The sequence below is a fragment of the Hyla sarda genome, chromosome 1 (assembly GCF_029499605.1).
Source record: "Hyla sarda isolate aHylSar1 chromosome 1, aHylSar1.hap1, whole genome shotgun sequence".
NCBI lineage: Eukaryota > Metazoa > Chordata > Amphibia > Anura > Hylidae > Hyla > Hyla sarda.
In genome coordinates this window covers 154,640,065-154,658,278 of record NC_079189.1, presented here as the reverse complement: position 1 = coordinate 154,658,278, position 18,214 = coordinate 154,640,065, and the positions used below count along the sequence as shown (strand labels likewise).

The window sequence follows — 18,214 nt, the reverse complement described above, 5'->3', positions numbered from 1 at the left end:
GACATACGTCCATCAAGTTAGACCAGGGAATTGAAGGGTAGGGGTGTGGCGCGATATTGGGGAAGGGATGGGATTTTATATTTCTTCATAAGCATTAATGTTATTTTGTTCCAGGAATGTATCTAACCCTGTTTTAAAGCTGTTAATTTTTCCTGCTGTGACCAGTTCCTGAGGTACACTGTTCCATAAATTCACAGTTCTTATGGTAAAGAAGGCGTGTTGCCCCTTGAGACTAAACCTTTTCTTCTCCAGATGGAGGGAGTGCCCCCTCGTCCTTTGGGGGGGTTTGACCTAGTACAGTTTTTCTCCATATTTTTTGTATGGGCCATTTATATACTTATATATATATATATATATATACACATTTATCATATACCCCCCTTAAAGGGGTACTCCGCCCCTGGCATCTTATCCCCTATCCAAAGGATAGGGGATAAGATGTTAGATCGCCGTGGTCCCGCTGCCCGAGGACCCGGGGATCGCCGCTGTGACACCCCGCCATCATTACTGCACAGAGCGAGTTCACTCTGTGCATATGACGGGCGATACAGGGGCCGGAGCAGCGTGACATCATGGCTCCGCCCCTCATGACATCACAGCCCATCCCCTTAATGCAAGTCTATGGCAGTGGCCGTGACGACCGCCACGCCCCCTTCCATAGACTTGTATTGACGGGGGCGGGCTGTGACGTCACGAGGGGCGGAGCCGTGACGTAACAATGCTTCGGCCCCTGTATTGCCCGTCATTACGTGCAGAGCGATCTCGCTCTGCGCAGTAATGATAGCGGGGTGCTGCAGCAGCGATCCCCGGGTCCCCAGCGGTGGGACCCCGGCGATCTGACATCTTATCCCCTATCCTTTGGATAGGGGATAAGATGTCTAGGGGCGGAGTACCCCTTTAAACGTCTCTTCTCAAGACTAAACAATTGTAACTCCTTTAATCGCTCCTCATAGCTAATATACTCGAGTATATACGGTAAAATTGCAGTTTTTGAGCTAACACTAGAAGTAGATACAAAAAAGAAAGGTTAAAAAATGGTAATCTAATTCAGTTTGTGTTGGGTCCCCCCCCCCTTAAGATAATGTGTTTAAGAATATGAATTTTTAGGTTGCAAGTTACATGATTTATTGATCATTTAATTCAAGAATTTCTCTTGAAGACTATAAAAAATTTCACAAAAATGGCCCTAGTGCTAAAGTGCTAAAAGGTTTGGGTCAGTATTTTGCATCAGTATTTGTTAGGCTATGGTCACAAAGTATTTTGGTCAGTAATTTGTCCTCATTTAAGAGCTCACTTTGGTCAGTATTTTTAGCCAAATCCACAAAAGGAACTGACACAGAAAAAAAAAAGAAAAAAACATAATGGTAAGATCGACCCCTCCTTCCATGTACAAGACCAGGCATAGGCAACCTCCAGCACTGCAGAGGTTTTGGACTACATCTCCCATAATGCTCTTACACACAACTGCACATAGTGTGAACTGACCTCAACTCACTTATGAATCTAATAAGTTTACATGGGAAATGTAGGCTGTATAACAAAATCATTTCAGTGTGGAAATGAAAACCAACATCGAACCAATCTCATGCCTGCTACATCAGATAAAACAGGTCAGCAGAATGTATACACAAGCATCTCTACGTTAATCTCTAATAATAGCCTATGCTACACTATATAAGAAAAAACTAAATTCCATAGTACTTCTGACAGGAAAGGGGTTATATCTTTTTTAGGCCAGGTAAAGCACTGAATCTGTAAAACTAATACTTACGGTAGCCGCCATCCACATTATTTCTACATTCTTCCTTTTTTTGGCATGAGTGTTTTGGTGAAGGTTTTCAAGGAGCTCCTTCAGATCACTTTGTTCCTGGAACAACTGTGGACCTATAAATATAAAAGTGGAGATATGTACGCTTAGTGTCTGCACCTCGGAATCTCAGGGAAGAATCACTTTGATGACAGCTACCACAAGCTATGCACAGCACTCTATGTCACTACAGCGTACAGCAACTTCCCCTATAAATGGATACAAACCAGATATCAGAAACTGTACTGTCGGGCTTACATTGACAGACTCATTGCTGGTTTGTCAGAACAACACAAAGTACACAAAGTTTTTCCTCTCTTGTACTATGTAAAATAAAACACTGAAATATACTTGAACATAATAAACAGTCAAAAAATAAATAAATAAAAATAATAAAATAAAAATATCTTGCCCCCAAAATGCCACTAAGCAAAAAGTTTTATAAATGTATGTTTATCTTATATATTGTATTATAGACTTTAAAGTACCGTATATACTCGAGTATAAGCCGACCTGAATTTAAGCCGAGGCCCCTAATTTCACCCCAAAAACCCAGGAAAAGTTATTGACTGAACTATAAGCCTAGGGTGGGAAATACATCATCCCCCCCCCCACGTCATTATCCCCCCATGTAAACATCCCCCTGTCATCATACAGATCCCTGTCATTAACACCACCTGTCATCATCCCCCTTTCATCATCCCACACTCCCCCTTCATCATCACCGCCTGTCATCATCCCCCCTTCATCATCACCGCCTGTCATCATCCCCCCACTTCATCATCACAGCCTGTCATCATCCCCGTCATCATCACCCCCCCTTCATCATCGCCGCCTGTCATCATCCCCCCCTTCATCATCGCCGCCTGTCATCATCCCCCCCTTCATCATCACTGCCTGTCATCATCCCCCTGTCATCATCCCCCCCTTCATCATCACTGCCTGTCATCATCCCCCCCTCATCATCACTGCCTGTCATCATCCCCCTGTCATCATCCCCCTGTCATCATCCCACACACCCCCTTCATCATCACCGCCTGTCCTCATCCCCCTGTCATTATCCCCCTTTCATCATCACTGCCTGTCATCATCCCCGTCATCATCCCCCCTTCATCATCACTGCCTGTTATCATCCTCCTGTCATCAACCCCCCCTTCATCATCACCGCCTGTCATCACCCCCTCTTCATCATCACCGCCTGTCATCATCACCGCCTGTCATCATCCCCCCCTTCATCATCAATGCCTGTCATCATCCCCTGTCATCATCCCACACCCCCCCTTCATCATCACCGCCGATGGCTGTCCGGGCATGCTGGGAGTTGTAGTTTTGAACATCTGGAGGTCCGCAGGTTGAAGACCACTGAACAGGCGGAGAGTTCACTTGAGTATAAGCTGAGGGGGGTGTTTTCAGCACGAAAAATAGTGCTTAAAAACTCTGCTTATACTCGAGTATATACGGTAACATCTGGCCATAGCATTTGTACCTAAAAATTGCTGATAAAAAGTCGAAAAAGATCCGACCTAAAGGTTCAAAGCTTCCTGATGTATTTGCTTTCTGACTTCTCTGTGCCAGGACTTAATGTGTTAAATAAAAGCTTTTCCTACAATGTTGTTTGATGGAAATATTCTTTGGGAGCTGTTCTCAGAATAACACACAGTTGTTAGAAATTAATGCTTTTTTCTGAACCGACAAATGTTCAAAAGAGACAAAAGCTTTTGTAAACGATCTACTTTGTAATGGAATTGAAGCATTTATTTCTGCACCAGGAGCACATCCGGCTGTTAACCTATAATCCAGTGCCCCTTCAATGGGGTATACAAATAGATCATCCATTATCATCTTATATTGTAATGAAGTCATTTCCCCTACACATGTATTGTATGATATACGTATGTTATCTCTGTTATTCATACTATTATTAATCACTATAAGCACAGGCATCTGCTGACTTTTATAATGATAGTACTTTTGGTTCTAGCACTACACATAGTGATGGGATTTTTTGTATTTTTGTATAATAAAAGCAAAGAATAAATAAAGTGAATACTCCTCTCCTTCCCCTTTCTTTTGGCTTACGTCCAACTTTTGTCTATGACAACACATGCAAAAACTATAATACAATAAAGCAATATGTATGCAGGCATGCTCCACTGCAAGCAATGCTTTAGGTGAAGTATGTCACAGTATATTTATACATACACCACAGTATGTCACAGTATCTTTATACACACTATACAGTATGTCACAGTATATTTATACATACCACACAGTATGTCACAATATCTTTATACACACTATACAGTAGGTCACAGTATCTTTATACACACTATACAGTATATCACAGTATCTTTATACAGACCCCACAGTATGTCACAGTATCTTTATACAGACCCCACAGTATGTCACAGTATCTTTATACAGATCCCACAGTATGTCACAGTATCTTTATACAGACCCCACAGTATGTCACAGTGTCTTTATACAGACCCCACAGTATGTCACAGTATCTTTATACAGACCCCACAGTATGTCACAGTGTCTTTATACATACACCACAGTATGTCACAATATCTTTATACACACTATACAGTATGTCACAGTGTCTTTATACATACACCACGATATGTCACAATATCATTATACACACCCCACAGTATGTCACAGTATCTTTATACAGACCACACAGTATGTCACAGTATCTTTATACAGACCCCACAGTATGTCACAGTGTCTTTATACAGACCCCACAGTATGTCACAGTGTCTTTATACAGACCCCACAGTATGTCACAATATCTTTATATACACTATACAGTATGTCACAGTGTCTTTATACATACACCACAGTATGTCACAGAATCTTTATACACACTATACAGTATGTCACAGTATATTTATACATACCACACAGTATGTCACAATATCTTTATACACACTATACAGTATGTCACAGTATCTTTATACACACTATACAGTATATCACAGTATCTTTATACAGACCCCACAGTATGTCACAGTATCTTTATACAGACCCCACAGTATGTCACAGTATCTTTATACAGATCCCACAGTATCTCACAGTATCTTTATACAGACCCCACAGTATGTCACAGTGTCTTTATACAGACCCCACAGTATGTCACAGTATCTTTATACAGACCCCACAGTATGTCACAGTGTCTTTATACAGACCCCACAGTATGTCACAATATCTTTATACACACTATACAGTATGTCACAGTGTCTTTATACATACACCACGATATGTCACAATATCGTTATACACACCCCACAGTATGTCACAGTATCTTTATACAGACCACACAGTATGTCACAGTATCTTTATACAGACCCCACAGTATGTCACAGTGTCTTTATACAGACCCCACAGTATGTCACAATATCTTTATATACAGTATGTCACAGTGTCTTTATATATACACCACAGTATGTCACAGAATCTTTATACACACTATACAGTATTTCACAGCGTCTTTATACAGACCCCACAGTATGTCACAGTATCTTTATACAGACTATACAGTATGTCACAGTATCTTTATACACACTATACAGTATGTCACAGTATCTTTATACATACCCCACAGTATGTCACAATATCTTTATACACACTATACAGTATGTCACAGTGTCTTTACACATACACCACAGTATGTCACAATATCGTTATACACACCGCACAGTATGTCACAGTATCTTTATACAGACTACACAGTATGTCACAGTATCTTTATACAGACCCCACAATATGTCACAGTGTCTTTATACAGACCCCACAGTATGTCACAAGATCTTTATACACACTATACAGTATGTCACAGTGTCTTTATACATTCACCACAGTATGTCACAGAATCTTTATACACACTATACAGTATTTCACAGCGTCTTTATACAGACCCCACATTATGTCACAGTATCTTTATACAGACTATACAGTATGTCACAGTATCTTTATACACACTATACAGTATGTCACAGAATCTTTATACATACACCACAGTATGTCACAGTGTCTTTATACAGACCACACAGCATGTCACAATATCTTTATACACACTATACAGTATGTCACAGTGTCTTTATACATACACCACAGTATGCCACAATATCTTTATACACACTATACAGTATGTCCCATTATCTTTATACAGACCCCACAGTATGTCACAGTGTCTTTATACATACCCCACAGTATGTCACAATATCTTTATACACACTATACAGTATGTCACAGTGTCTTTATACATACACCACAGTATGTCACAATATCGTTATACACAATATACAGTATGTCACAGTGTCTTTATACATACACCACAGTATGTCACAGTATCTTTATACGGACTATACAGTATGTCACAGTATCTTTATACATACCCCACAGTATGTCACAGTATCTTTATACACACTATACAGTATGTCACAGTATCTTTATACATACCCCACAGTATGTCACAATATCTTTATACACCTATACAGTATGTCACAGTGTCTTTATACATACACCACAGTATGTCACAATATCGTTATACACAATATACAGTATGTCACAGTGTCTTTATACATACACCACAGTATGTCACAGTATCTTTATACAGACTATACAGTATGTCACAGTATCTTTATACACACTATACAGTATGTCACAGTATCTTTATACATACCCCACAGTATGTCACAATATCTTTATACACATTATACAGTATGTCACAGTGTCTTTATACATACACCACAGTATGTCACAGTATCTTTATACACACTATACAGTATGTCACAGCGTCTTAATACAGACCCCACAGTATGTCACAGAATCTTTATACACACTATACAGTATGTCCCATTATCTTTATACAGACCCCACAGTATGTCACTGTCTTTATACAGACCCCACAGTATGTCACAGTATCTTTATACAGACTATACAGTATGTCACAGTATCTTTATACATACCCCACAGTATGCCACAATATCTTTATACACACTATACAGTATGTCCCATTATCTTTATACAGACCCCACAGTATGTCACAGTGTCTTTATACATACCCCACAGTATGTCACAATTAGTGTTGAGCGGCATAGGCCATATTCGAATTCGCAAATATTCGCGAATATATGGACGAATATACGTCATATATTCGCGAATATTCGCATATACGTAATATTCTCATTTTATTTTCGCATATGTGAAAATTTGCAAATGCGAAAATTAACATATGCGAAAATTGTGACACAGTATGTCACAGTATCTTTATACAGACCACACAGTACGTCACAGTATCTTTATATACACTATACATTCAAAAACCAAAAAAAGGGATCCTTTGGAAATCACAGAACATACGCAAAACGTAGTATAAATACACGGAGAACCAGCGTATAATGAATCAAAGATAGAAAAAGTTTATTTCAATACAAATCATTACAAACAGTCACAGACAAGAAAATAGCCTTAAAAGCAAGGAAAAACTGACAGTGAAAACCGAAGAAATGGAGTCCAGCACTTGAAATAGAATCCCAATATAATCCCCAGATATATACAACCTTGATCACCAAGGTAAACCAATAATGAGGGAAACGGGATAGTTGGTACCCACCCAGGGGTTAACACAAACAAAGTTAGTAAACAGTGATCACATAGTGTGAAATAACATTACCAGACAATGCAGACCAAGTGCAGGACACCACTGCCTGACGTTTCGCCACTCAGGGAGGCTTCTTCCGGGGCGTGGTCTTAGCTAAAACTGTCCACCATTAAGTATATGTCCCCATCCAATCACAGGATCCGGCGCAAATCACATGTGCGCTACGTCAGCGCTCAATGTGAATTGTCAGGAACCAGGTCCCGAGGCCACCCCAGACCGCGCATGCGTCCGGTAAGTGGGCCCGGCCCGGGCTCCCGACCCACAACCAATCCGCGGACACCATGATGTAATCAAATCTACACGTGCATATTACATCAACGCTGCACATGAAGGACGCCGGCACCAGCCCCGCCGCCCGAGCGTGCAAGCGCACAGGCGACGGACCAGGAGCCAGCCCCCTCCACCACAGCGACCAATAGAAAAGTACAAGGTGTATGGGACACGCCCCGCAACAGCAGGAGGACATAAAACTGGGCCACCCTGAATGGAACCCAGTGCTGAATCGACCACTCCCCGGGTCTTCATCCTGTGGGGAGTGGTCGGTTCAGCACTGGGTTCCATTCAGGGTGGCCCAGTTTTATGTCCTCCTGCTGTTGCGGGGCGTGTCCCATAACCTTGTACTTTTCTATTGGCCGCTGTGGTGGAGGGGGCTGGCTCCTGGTCCGTCGTCTGTGCGCTTGCGCGCTCGGGCGGCGGGGCTGGTGCCGGCGTCCTTCATGTGCAGCGTTGACGTAATATGCACGTGTAGGTTTGTTGACATCATGGTGTCCGCGGATTGGTTGTGGGTGGGGAGCCCGGGCCGGGCCCACTTTCCGGACGCATGCACGGTCTGGGGTGGCCTCGGGACCTGGTTCCTGACAACTTACATTGAGCGCTGACGTAGCGCACATGTGATTTGCGCCAGATCCTGTGATTGGATGGGGACATATACCTAATGGTGGACAGTTTTAGCTAAGACCACGCCCCGGAAGAAGCCTCCCTGAGTGGCGAAACGTCGGGTAGTGGCGTCCTGCACTTGGTCTGCATTGTCTGGTAATGTTATTTCACACTATGTCATCACTGTTTACTAACTTTGTTTGTGTTTACCCCTGGGTGGGTACCAACTATCCCGTTTCCCTCATTATTGGTTTACCTTGGTGATCAAGGTTGTATATATCCGGGGATTATATTGGGATTCTACTCCATTTCTTCGGTTTTCACTGTCAGTTTTTCCATACACTATACATTATTTCACAGTATCTCTATACACACTATACAGTATGTCACAGAATCTTTATACATACTCCACAGTATGTCACAATATCGTTATACACAATATACAGTATGTCACAGTATCTTTATACACACCACTCAGTATGTCACAGTATATTTATACACACTATACAGTATGTCACAGTATCTTTATACACACACCACACAGTATGTCACAGTATCTTTATACAGACCACACAGTACGTCACAGTATCTTTATACACACCACACAGTATGTCACAGTATCTTTATACAGACCACACAGTACGTCACAGTATCTTTATACACACACCACACAGTATGTCACAGTATCTTTATACAGACCACACAGTACGTCACAGTATCTTTATGTACACTATACATTATTTCACAGTATCTTTATACACACTATACAGTATGTCACAGAATCTTTATACATACTCCACAGTATGTCACAATATCGTTATACACAATATACAGTATGTCACAGTATCTTTATACACACCACTCAGTATATCACAGTATATTTATACACACTATACAGTATGTCACAGTATCCTTAGGAACGCTGCATCTTTGCCTCTCCCATAGAGATACATGGATGGGGCATGTCGGCACCGTAGAGAGCCAGGGCCCCATACAGGAGATCATGAGGGTCTAAGCAATCAGACCCCCGGGATCAGACACTTAGGGTAAGTTAGGATATAGGGGATAAGTTGTATAAGGCTGCAGTACTTCTTTAATGCTGTTACAGATAAACAATATGAATCTAAGGAACGTATGACTTAAAGGGGTACTCCGGTGGAAATTTTTGTTTTTTAAATGAACTGGTGCCAGAAAGTTAAACAGATTTGTAAATTACTTCTATTACAAATTCTTAATCCTTTTAGTACTTTTGAGCTGCTTAATGCTACAGAGGAAATTCTTTACTTTTTGAATTTCTTTTTTGTGTTGTCCACAGTGCTCTCTGCTGACACCTCTGTCCATATCAGGAACTGTCCAGAGCAATATAGGTTTGCTATGTGAATTTTCTCCTGCTCTGGACAGTTTCTGATACGGACATCAGGTGTCAGCAGAGAGCACTCTGGACAAGACATAAAAGAAATAAAAAAAATTAAGATTTTTCTCTGTAGCAAACAGCTGCTAAAAAGTACTGACAGGATTAAGATTTTTTAATAGAAGTAATTTACAAATCTGTTTAACTTTCTGGCACCAGTTCATTGAAAAAAAGAAAAAAAGTTTTCCACTGGAGTACCCCTTTAATTGAAGCTAAATTCTCTCAAAAACAGTTTTTTCTTTACCTGACTAATGAAAAAAAATCCACTTATGCTGGCCCAGTAGTATAGTTTATGTCCTCTTGGTAATGCAGAGCCCCTATATTGTTACCTATGATGTGACAAAGCATAGTTCTGTCAATGTAAGAAGAAGTCCAACAAACAGCTCCACACATCTCAGTCTCCAGAACTCCTAGGATGCAAATTTTATGCATATGATAGTTGCCTAAAACATCATTGCAATGTATTTTAAAGCACGAGTGTAAATTTGAAAACAAAATTTGACGTGTTGTCCAGATCGCACTGGGTCTCAGTCCCGACACCTGCAGCAATTGCAAGTTATAAACTGGTGAAGTGCGTAGCAGGGCATGCTCCACTCCTCTATTGGGAATTAGTTAGATTTGTGTGACAGGGAGTGAGGCAACAGTGATAACAGTGACTCTTAAATAAAGTGTTATGTCCCAATACGGGATATAGTCCCGTACAGTACTAAGGCCCTGTCAGGTTGAGTCCCTCTGTGTCCTAGGGGCTCTCCTGCAGTGTCTCCTCCATTGTGTTATCTATATACTAGGTGTATTAGGTATAAAGGACCTTTGAGTTAGTCACATGATGTTATTGTCACATGTTTGTTACCCAGGAAGCAGCAGCTAACCAATGTGATCTGCAGCTTGACCCATGGGCTTCTTGCTCAGCCCCCCTTTATAAGGAAGGGAGGAGCTGCAATCTGCCACTTTTGCTCTTATGACTCCAGCTGAGATACAGTAAAGACCAGATGTCTCAGAGCCAGTGTCCAGCACATCTGGAGGCCTCAACATGTCAGTAAGTCAAGTCATCTGTGTCTGCTGTCACTACCTACAGTCAAATCAAGTCTATAGTCAAGTTTATTATAGTCAGCGTGGCTGAGTTGAAGTCTGTCAACACTGCAAGTCCCGGCAAGCTGCAAGGTCCCTTCTGTGTTACTGGTCACCTCTCTGGGATCCTGGCCTAACTGTAAAGACTATTATCATCTGTCTACCTGAGTAAAACTACCGTTAACCCTAACCTGGTCTTGGACTATTATTACCCTGCCTAACCTAGGGATAGCGGTGCTACTGTTCGGGCCGTTACCGGGAAAACTACGCCCTGGCATCACGAACATTTAGGGGTTAATACCATCTGCCCCTGGGCTACAACATCTGCCCCATACACCTCATTGCACACCTGTGGCACACCACAAAAATTATAAAAATTTATTTAACCAAAGATTATAAGGAATTAGATAACAGAAAGTCCCTAACCCAGCAATACCTTTCTATAATATTGTAATAACGTAGTGCTGGGCTGTGGGGAACCTTAAATTCCTTATAGCCACCCTGTAGATTGGTAAGCAGATGTATGAAGATGCCCAACAAACAGCTCCACAAATCTCAGTCTTCAGAACTCCTATGGTGCAAATTTTATGCATATGATAGTTGCCTAAAACATTATTGGAATGTATTTTTTCCCTTTAGTTGCATGTACATAGTTCAAAGCATTAGTGTAAATTTGAAAAAATTTTGACGTGTTGTCCAGATCGCACTGGGTCTCAGTCCCGACACCTGCAGCGATTGCAAGTTATAAGCTGGTGAAGTACGTAACAGGGCATGCTCCACTCCTCTATATGGAATGAGTTAGATTTGAGTGATGGGGAGTGAGGCACGCGCTACCATGCGCTTCACCTGGCCCTAACTTGCACTGGCATTTGGTCTAAACTTTTGACAAGTCAAAACTTTTTCCAAATAACAGTGACTCTTAAATAAAATAATAAAAAATTGTTTAACCCAAAGATTATAAGGAATTAGATAACAGAAACTCCCTAATCCAGCATTTCCTTTCTATCATATTGTAATGACGCAGTGCTGGGCTGTGGGGATTGGGGAACCTTAAATTCCTTATAGCCACCCTGTAGATTGGTAAGCAGATGTCAGGCTACAGTTTACAAAGTCCATGGATAAAACTTTTTATGAAACATATTTTTTTTTACATTGTTCAAGGTTATGGGAATGCTGTTGGCTGCATTTATTACTGCCTGGCTGTGCTCCATTACATGCAGTTCTGTGCCTATGGGAACAATGGTTGAGAATTCCTCAACAGGAGATGGAAATGTGATTAATAATGTGATTAATAATGACGGTACTAAAGACAGCAGCAGTCAGGATATATCATTTTTGCACAATAATTTATTAGCTGTTGGCATTATTTTTAACCAGAGAAGTACCCAGCTCATTAAACCGCAGGGCTGTTATTCCCCTGTTCAGGTAAGATATCACGTCCTTTCTAAAGATATTTCTAGCACCTTTATCATTTGTGAAGCAGCATTTCCCTAGAAAAGTACCAAATAAATAAATAAAAAAAATACATTAATTTCCATATGTTAACTTAGATACCTTATGCAAATTACTTACAATGCATGAAAAATAAAGATACCTGTGTCTGCACAAAATTGCTAAATTCCTTTGCCACCTCATCCAAGAAAAGCAAACACTGAATATAAAGTGCACACCACTAAATTGACAATTATATCACATGCTTTTATTGCATGTAAAAAAAAACATATATAATGGTCATATGGACAATTAAAAACATTTAAAATACTCATTAAGAGCCACAATACTATCTCGGAGCAGGGCCATGAACCCCTACTCCCGAGGTAAGGCCCCGTTCAAGGCCCTGCTCTGAGATGGTGTTGTGGCTCTTAATGAGCATTTTAAAGGGGTACCATAGTGGAAAACTTTTTTTTTCTTAAATCAACTGGTGCCAGAAAGTTAAACAGATTTGTAAATTACTTCTATTAAAAAATCTTAACTCTTCCAGTACTTATTAGCTGCTGAATACTACAGAGGAAATTATTTTCTTTTTTGGAACACAGTGCTCTCTGCTGACATCTCTGTCCATTTTAGGATCTGTCCAGAGCAGCATATGTTTTCTATGGGTATTTTCTCCTACTCTGGACAGAGGTGTCAGCAGAGAGCACTGTGGTCATGATGTCCGCAGAGAGCTCTGTGTTCCAAAAAGAAAATAATTTCCTCTGTAGTATTTAGCAGCTCATAAGTAATGGAAGGATTAGGTTTTTTTTTAATAGAAGTAATTTACAAATCTGTTTAAATAAAGTTTTCCACCAGAGTACCCCTTTAAATGTTTTTAATTGTCCATTATGTATGTTGTTTTTTCATATGCAATAAAATCATGTGATATAATTGTCAATTTAGTGATGCACACTTTATATTCAGTGTTTGCTTTTCTCGGATGAGGTTGTATATATTTTCACTAAGAGTAGCACCCCATTTTAATATTGTGGTTGAGCATCCCCTATTTCTATGTATGAAATTTCTTTGCCAGACTTATCCACCCAACTACAAAAACTGAATTATTAGCTGAATTAATATTCTGATATCCATATTTTTTTTATATACTGGCTAATAATATATATATATATATATATATATATATATATATATATATATATATATATATATATATATATATTGGCTATACTGTCTAATACTTTGTGTATCAAATTCTCAAATTTTTAATCCAAGTTTGCTTTTGGTTCATGATACCATTTTCTTTATTGACTGAAAACCTGTCTTTCTTAGGTCATGTTACCATGGCAGAAAATGGTCTGAATGTCTGCTCGGAAAACAAATGCTGACATTCCGCACATTTGGTGTTGCTAGGACCACTTGGAAATGTGCAGTTTTCAAATTGCATTTTTTGGTTCAATGTTTCTTCAGATGCGGACTTCCACCGTGTGCACAGTGCAGCAGAATCCCCCTGAAATCAATGGGACTCTGCTGCGGCGGAATTTCCAAGCCAAATATTCCCACAGAATTCTGTTTTGAAATTCCACCATGCGAACATAGCCTTAAGTCCAACTGTCACTCAGGATCGTACAAGTCATACTTTCAGTTGGTGGGTTTCTAGGTTCAGAGACCCCCACTGATTGCTAAAATGATTAGGCAAAAGTCAGGATGTCAGCACCTGGATCCCCTACGATCAAAACTTCTGATATGTTACTGAGACGTGTCAGAAATTTGTCACATGATAGCTACTATTTAAGTTTGGGGAGGATAGAGATTTTTGGTGCTTTATTTAGCTCACATAAGATTGACTAGACTGTTACTTTGTAGAAAACTGCAGCATGTGAAAGAAGGACTAGGTATGTGTAGGTATGTGCAACAGAAAAAACAAACACTTAGTCTTATTCTCACTGACACTGGGAACAGGCCTCTGGTGATTTGGCATTCTTTGCCCACAGGAAATGCAGGAAAACTCTCCTTGTAAATTCCTCACAGCCTTACAATCATCTGGCATAAAGGGGGCGTTCCTCTCCGCTGTGATGATGTTTGCAGTGTACTGTGCAGGGCTGTGTCACGGTAGTGCATCCAATCACTGCCCACAGCTGTGTTTTCCCTTTCTCTTGAAGAGGAGAGGAGGGCAAAATCAGTTTGAAGGCGGCTTGTGCTGCCGGCCTGAACAGCATAGACTTCCTATACTGGTACCAGTGCACCTTTAGACTGGTACCCAGAAGACAACCCCTAGTGGCAGCTATTATAAGGTAATTTGATTAGGCAAACTATACAGACCTAATCTTACATCTAATTGTATGCCTCTGTCACCTATATTTATTTTTTAAAAAATACCACCTTTCATTAGTTCACAGTGTTAGAAATCCTCTCAGGGTAAGGGGGCGTGTCCCTCCATTGTGGTGGTGGGAGGTGATTGGTGTGTCTGCTCATGCAGCCTTTTCTATGAGTTATCTCTTGTCCATGACTCATGGACAAGCCTGATGCTGCTGCAGTAATGTTTAGCGTCCCAATAGGTATAGGGACCACTAGTAGTGGGATTTTCAGGGTCTGTTTTCTTTATTAAATATTTTAAAAATGTAAACATATTACAAAAGGTCTTTAATTCTCAATAACAACATTTAAAACTTTTTGGATTTGACAGTGCCTATTTAAGTAAACTTTTTATATACGGTACAATTGAAAAGTGTGTATTGATAATTCTGTTGATAAAAAGAATATTACATGTCTTTTGTTATACATTAATGTTTTTTTTTTCAGCACATAATTCAGGGCTGTCTTGTTAGACATGCATTGCATGAGATTATAGGGATTACTAAATGCATTGTTCTTTTTCTATCCAGAGTCTAAATATTAGAAACTGATTAAATGTCCTTTCTTACAGCTTTTATTTATGAAGATTTCACAGTTTTTAATTGAAATTGATTTGTAAATACTTAATGTATACTTGTGACCATTTGTATTCTTAGATTTATTATACTTCAAAACTATTTTGACAGTGAACCTTTATTGTAATTATGCCAGTAATAAGGAAAATACTTAAAGTTGAACTCTACACAACAGGAAACGTCAGGTATAGAGGCCCCCTTTTTTGGAAGGATTTTCCAACTACTGTTCTCATTGACTCACACCGGTCTTCTACCTTGGATCACCGGAGGGACCCAGAGAACTGCGTTCTCACTTTCCATGCTACAGTAGATATCATGCTCGGAGCATAACATCCTGAGGTAAGGGACACTCTACACAGCTCTTTACCTGTCTCTTCCAAATTATACTTGGTTAATCTGCACGAGGTGCGCTCCATTTTTTCCTTTATTCTTACGCAAATTGTAATAATGCTCACTTATCAAAATACATGACATTGATAAGCTGGTGATTACTCTACGATCTTTTTTCTTACAAACAACTGTGACAACTGCTTTTGGTAGGTTTGCTTTCTAATATTGTAATGATATCCACAGGTCCATAGTGCTGCATATTCATATGACTCCTTGGATGTGACACTTTGGTAGCATTGTGTTAAATTCCAAAAAGTATACTAGAGCCAGTTTCTGAACTGGTCATGCCAGCTTGACTGGCTGAGTAGACAAGAATGCCCAGCAGATCAAATCAGTCTACATGAACGTATCTTTATAAATTAGTCATCTACAGGCAACTGGATGAATACAAAAGGACAATAAGACAATATACTGTTTCTTCTCTAAGATATTTAATAACCACATGACAGTACATAAGCTATGGAGTTCATACGACCTTTGAGAGTTGGCTGACATAACACCAGGCGCTTGAAAATTGAGTATAAAAAACAAGTTGCAACCCATACAATTTTAATTTTGACAGCTGGTGAACTATAGATTAAAAGACCAGGGCTTCTAGCTTTTCTGCTGCCTGAGGCCAAAATCTAAATGCCGATAAGAATTAGCAGGGTAAAACAATGCCAGCAAAGTGGACAGTGTACCTTTTTATAATAGTCATAAAGTTACATAACACCACTGTAAAAGGAACATTATCACCATAAATGTTGTAGATTTGTAGGTTCTAACAGTTAGTTCCCATTTTTATATATAAGGACTTGCTTTAGCTGTATTAGATATCTGCCTAATTTTCCTTAATCTTTTTTCCATCGAGTTTAGGTTTCAAGATATAATGGTTGTAACTTTGGTCATCCTGGAACCAAATAATAAATACCCTTATATTTTACCCATTTATAGTGACCATTTAGTAATTACAGTGCCATTTCATCCACTGTCTCTTTTCTTATGATCAGTTGTTTTCTTTTCTTCTCCATTAACACCAGACTGCCATACAGACTTAATTCATTTTTGTAGAAATGATTTTGCCACTAGTAGGTTGAGACACCTTCCAGTAGGTTTAAAGCTACCTCCAAAAGGTAAAGCCTCTTCCCAGTAGCTAAAAAATTGCCCCCCAGTATATAGAGCTGCCTCTCAGTAGATATAACATTGATTCCAAATAGGCAGAGATGCTCCTTTGGCATAAAGCAGAGGCAGAGTGCTGATGGACATGTGTATGCTGGAGAACAGGGAAGTCAGGGGCTGAACGGGGAGACAGCATGAAGGGATGTGATTTGAGGGGCTGGAGGATAAGTGCTGATGTTATTTACATGGAACTGATTATATAACTAAGCTGGGGCTTAGTGTTTGCTCATAAAATGGCTAATGCTATCCACTGCATTATTCCCTCAGTACCACCAGAGGTATTGGTAAGAGCCAGGAACCCCACACTTAAATATGAGGTCCCAACTCTTTTTCATAACCAGCCATATCACAGCTATGCCAGACTGTTGCCTGGTAATCCACATATGGTGCACAACAATGTTCTCTTTATAGGTTACACTTCATCACTCACCACAGACATGGGCATCTTTCCTATCTCATTAACATAATAGATTACAGGATTGCAATATTAAATTATACACAAAACTAATAGCAGGTGACCCTTATGCTTTATGGTCTGTGCGTTGTATTTAAAAAACAACAACAACAAAAAACGTTCATCCAATTTGGCCACCACAATAGTTGTAATGGAAAAGAGGTACCTGCAGCAATATAGCTCCTGCCACATTAGTAAATAGGCCATTCTGATGACTGGCAAAACCTTTTATCCTAAAAGTAAGTGACTGGCTGTGAGTGTAGCTGAGTCAGTGCAGGTGGAAGGGATAAGTGCGGTAATTCAATAAAATGACTTGTCAATAGTTTTGATGTTTTTCTAGTAAAATTGTTGCAATGTGAAACTTTGGGCAATTGTAAGCTTGTTAACCAGGGTTTACAAAGAAGTCAGATTTGTGGTATTTGAAAGCCAGGAAAGCTGACATCTGTGAAAATGAAAGCTCTAGCTGATGTACAAATAGCTGCTTTTGCTTCTTATCCGCTACAATCTTTCTTTTGCAACCTAGTGTAAATGGATTGATGGTTAGCCACTTTAATGGAAATATTTAAGTTCTTTAGAAGTGTACGTGCGCTCACTCTGATAAAGAACCACTTAAGATGAAACCTTCAGAACTTATGGAGGCATTAATAAATTATAAGAAAAAAAAGACTGTGCTAAAAGTAGAATCTTTTGGGGCTGTAGATTTAGCGAGTATTGCCATGGATGTCTAGAACAAAAGGCTTTGTTATATTATGTGTAAAGGAGCACAATCTGAACACACTGCATTCAGCAGCCTCCAGATCAGGATTCCTGCAGGGAAGTTCTACACGCACGCTACGCATAGATTATCATACATATTTTATAAAGTACTGAGCTAAAATGCCCTCTTGACATTATTACACGCAGACACTACTGTGACCATACAAATATGAAATAATAAGAGAATGCAAGTAAAGGGTTCAACATACATTCAGCTAACTTCAATTCTTGTATGGTGGTGTCTGTTCCAGATGTAATTGGG

The 18,214-nt window shown here is 39.8% G+C and overlaps 1 protein-coding gene across 7 annotated transcripts in view; it reads right to left on the bottom strand.

Annotated features, from left to right (window-relative positions):
* Positions 1–18,214, bottom strand: part of INPP4B (inositol polyphosphate-4-phosphatase type II B) — a 665,917-nt gene that overhangs the window by 49,627 nt on the left and 598,076 nt on the right. For all 7 annotated transcript variants that reach the window (XM_056562903.1, XM_056562897.1, XM_056562899.1 and 4 more), the window contains one exon: positions 1,772–1,884. In XM_056562903.1, the coding sequence (XP_056418878.1) occupies positions 1,772–1,884 (113 nt within the window). The remainder of the gene's footprint in view (positions 1–1,771; positions 1,885–18,214) is intronic.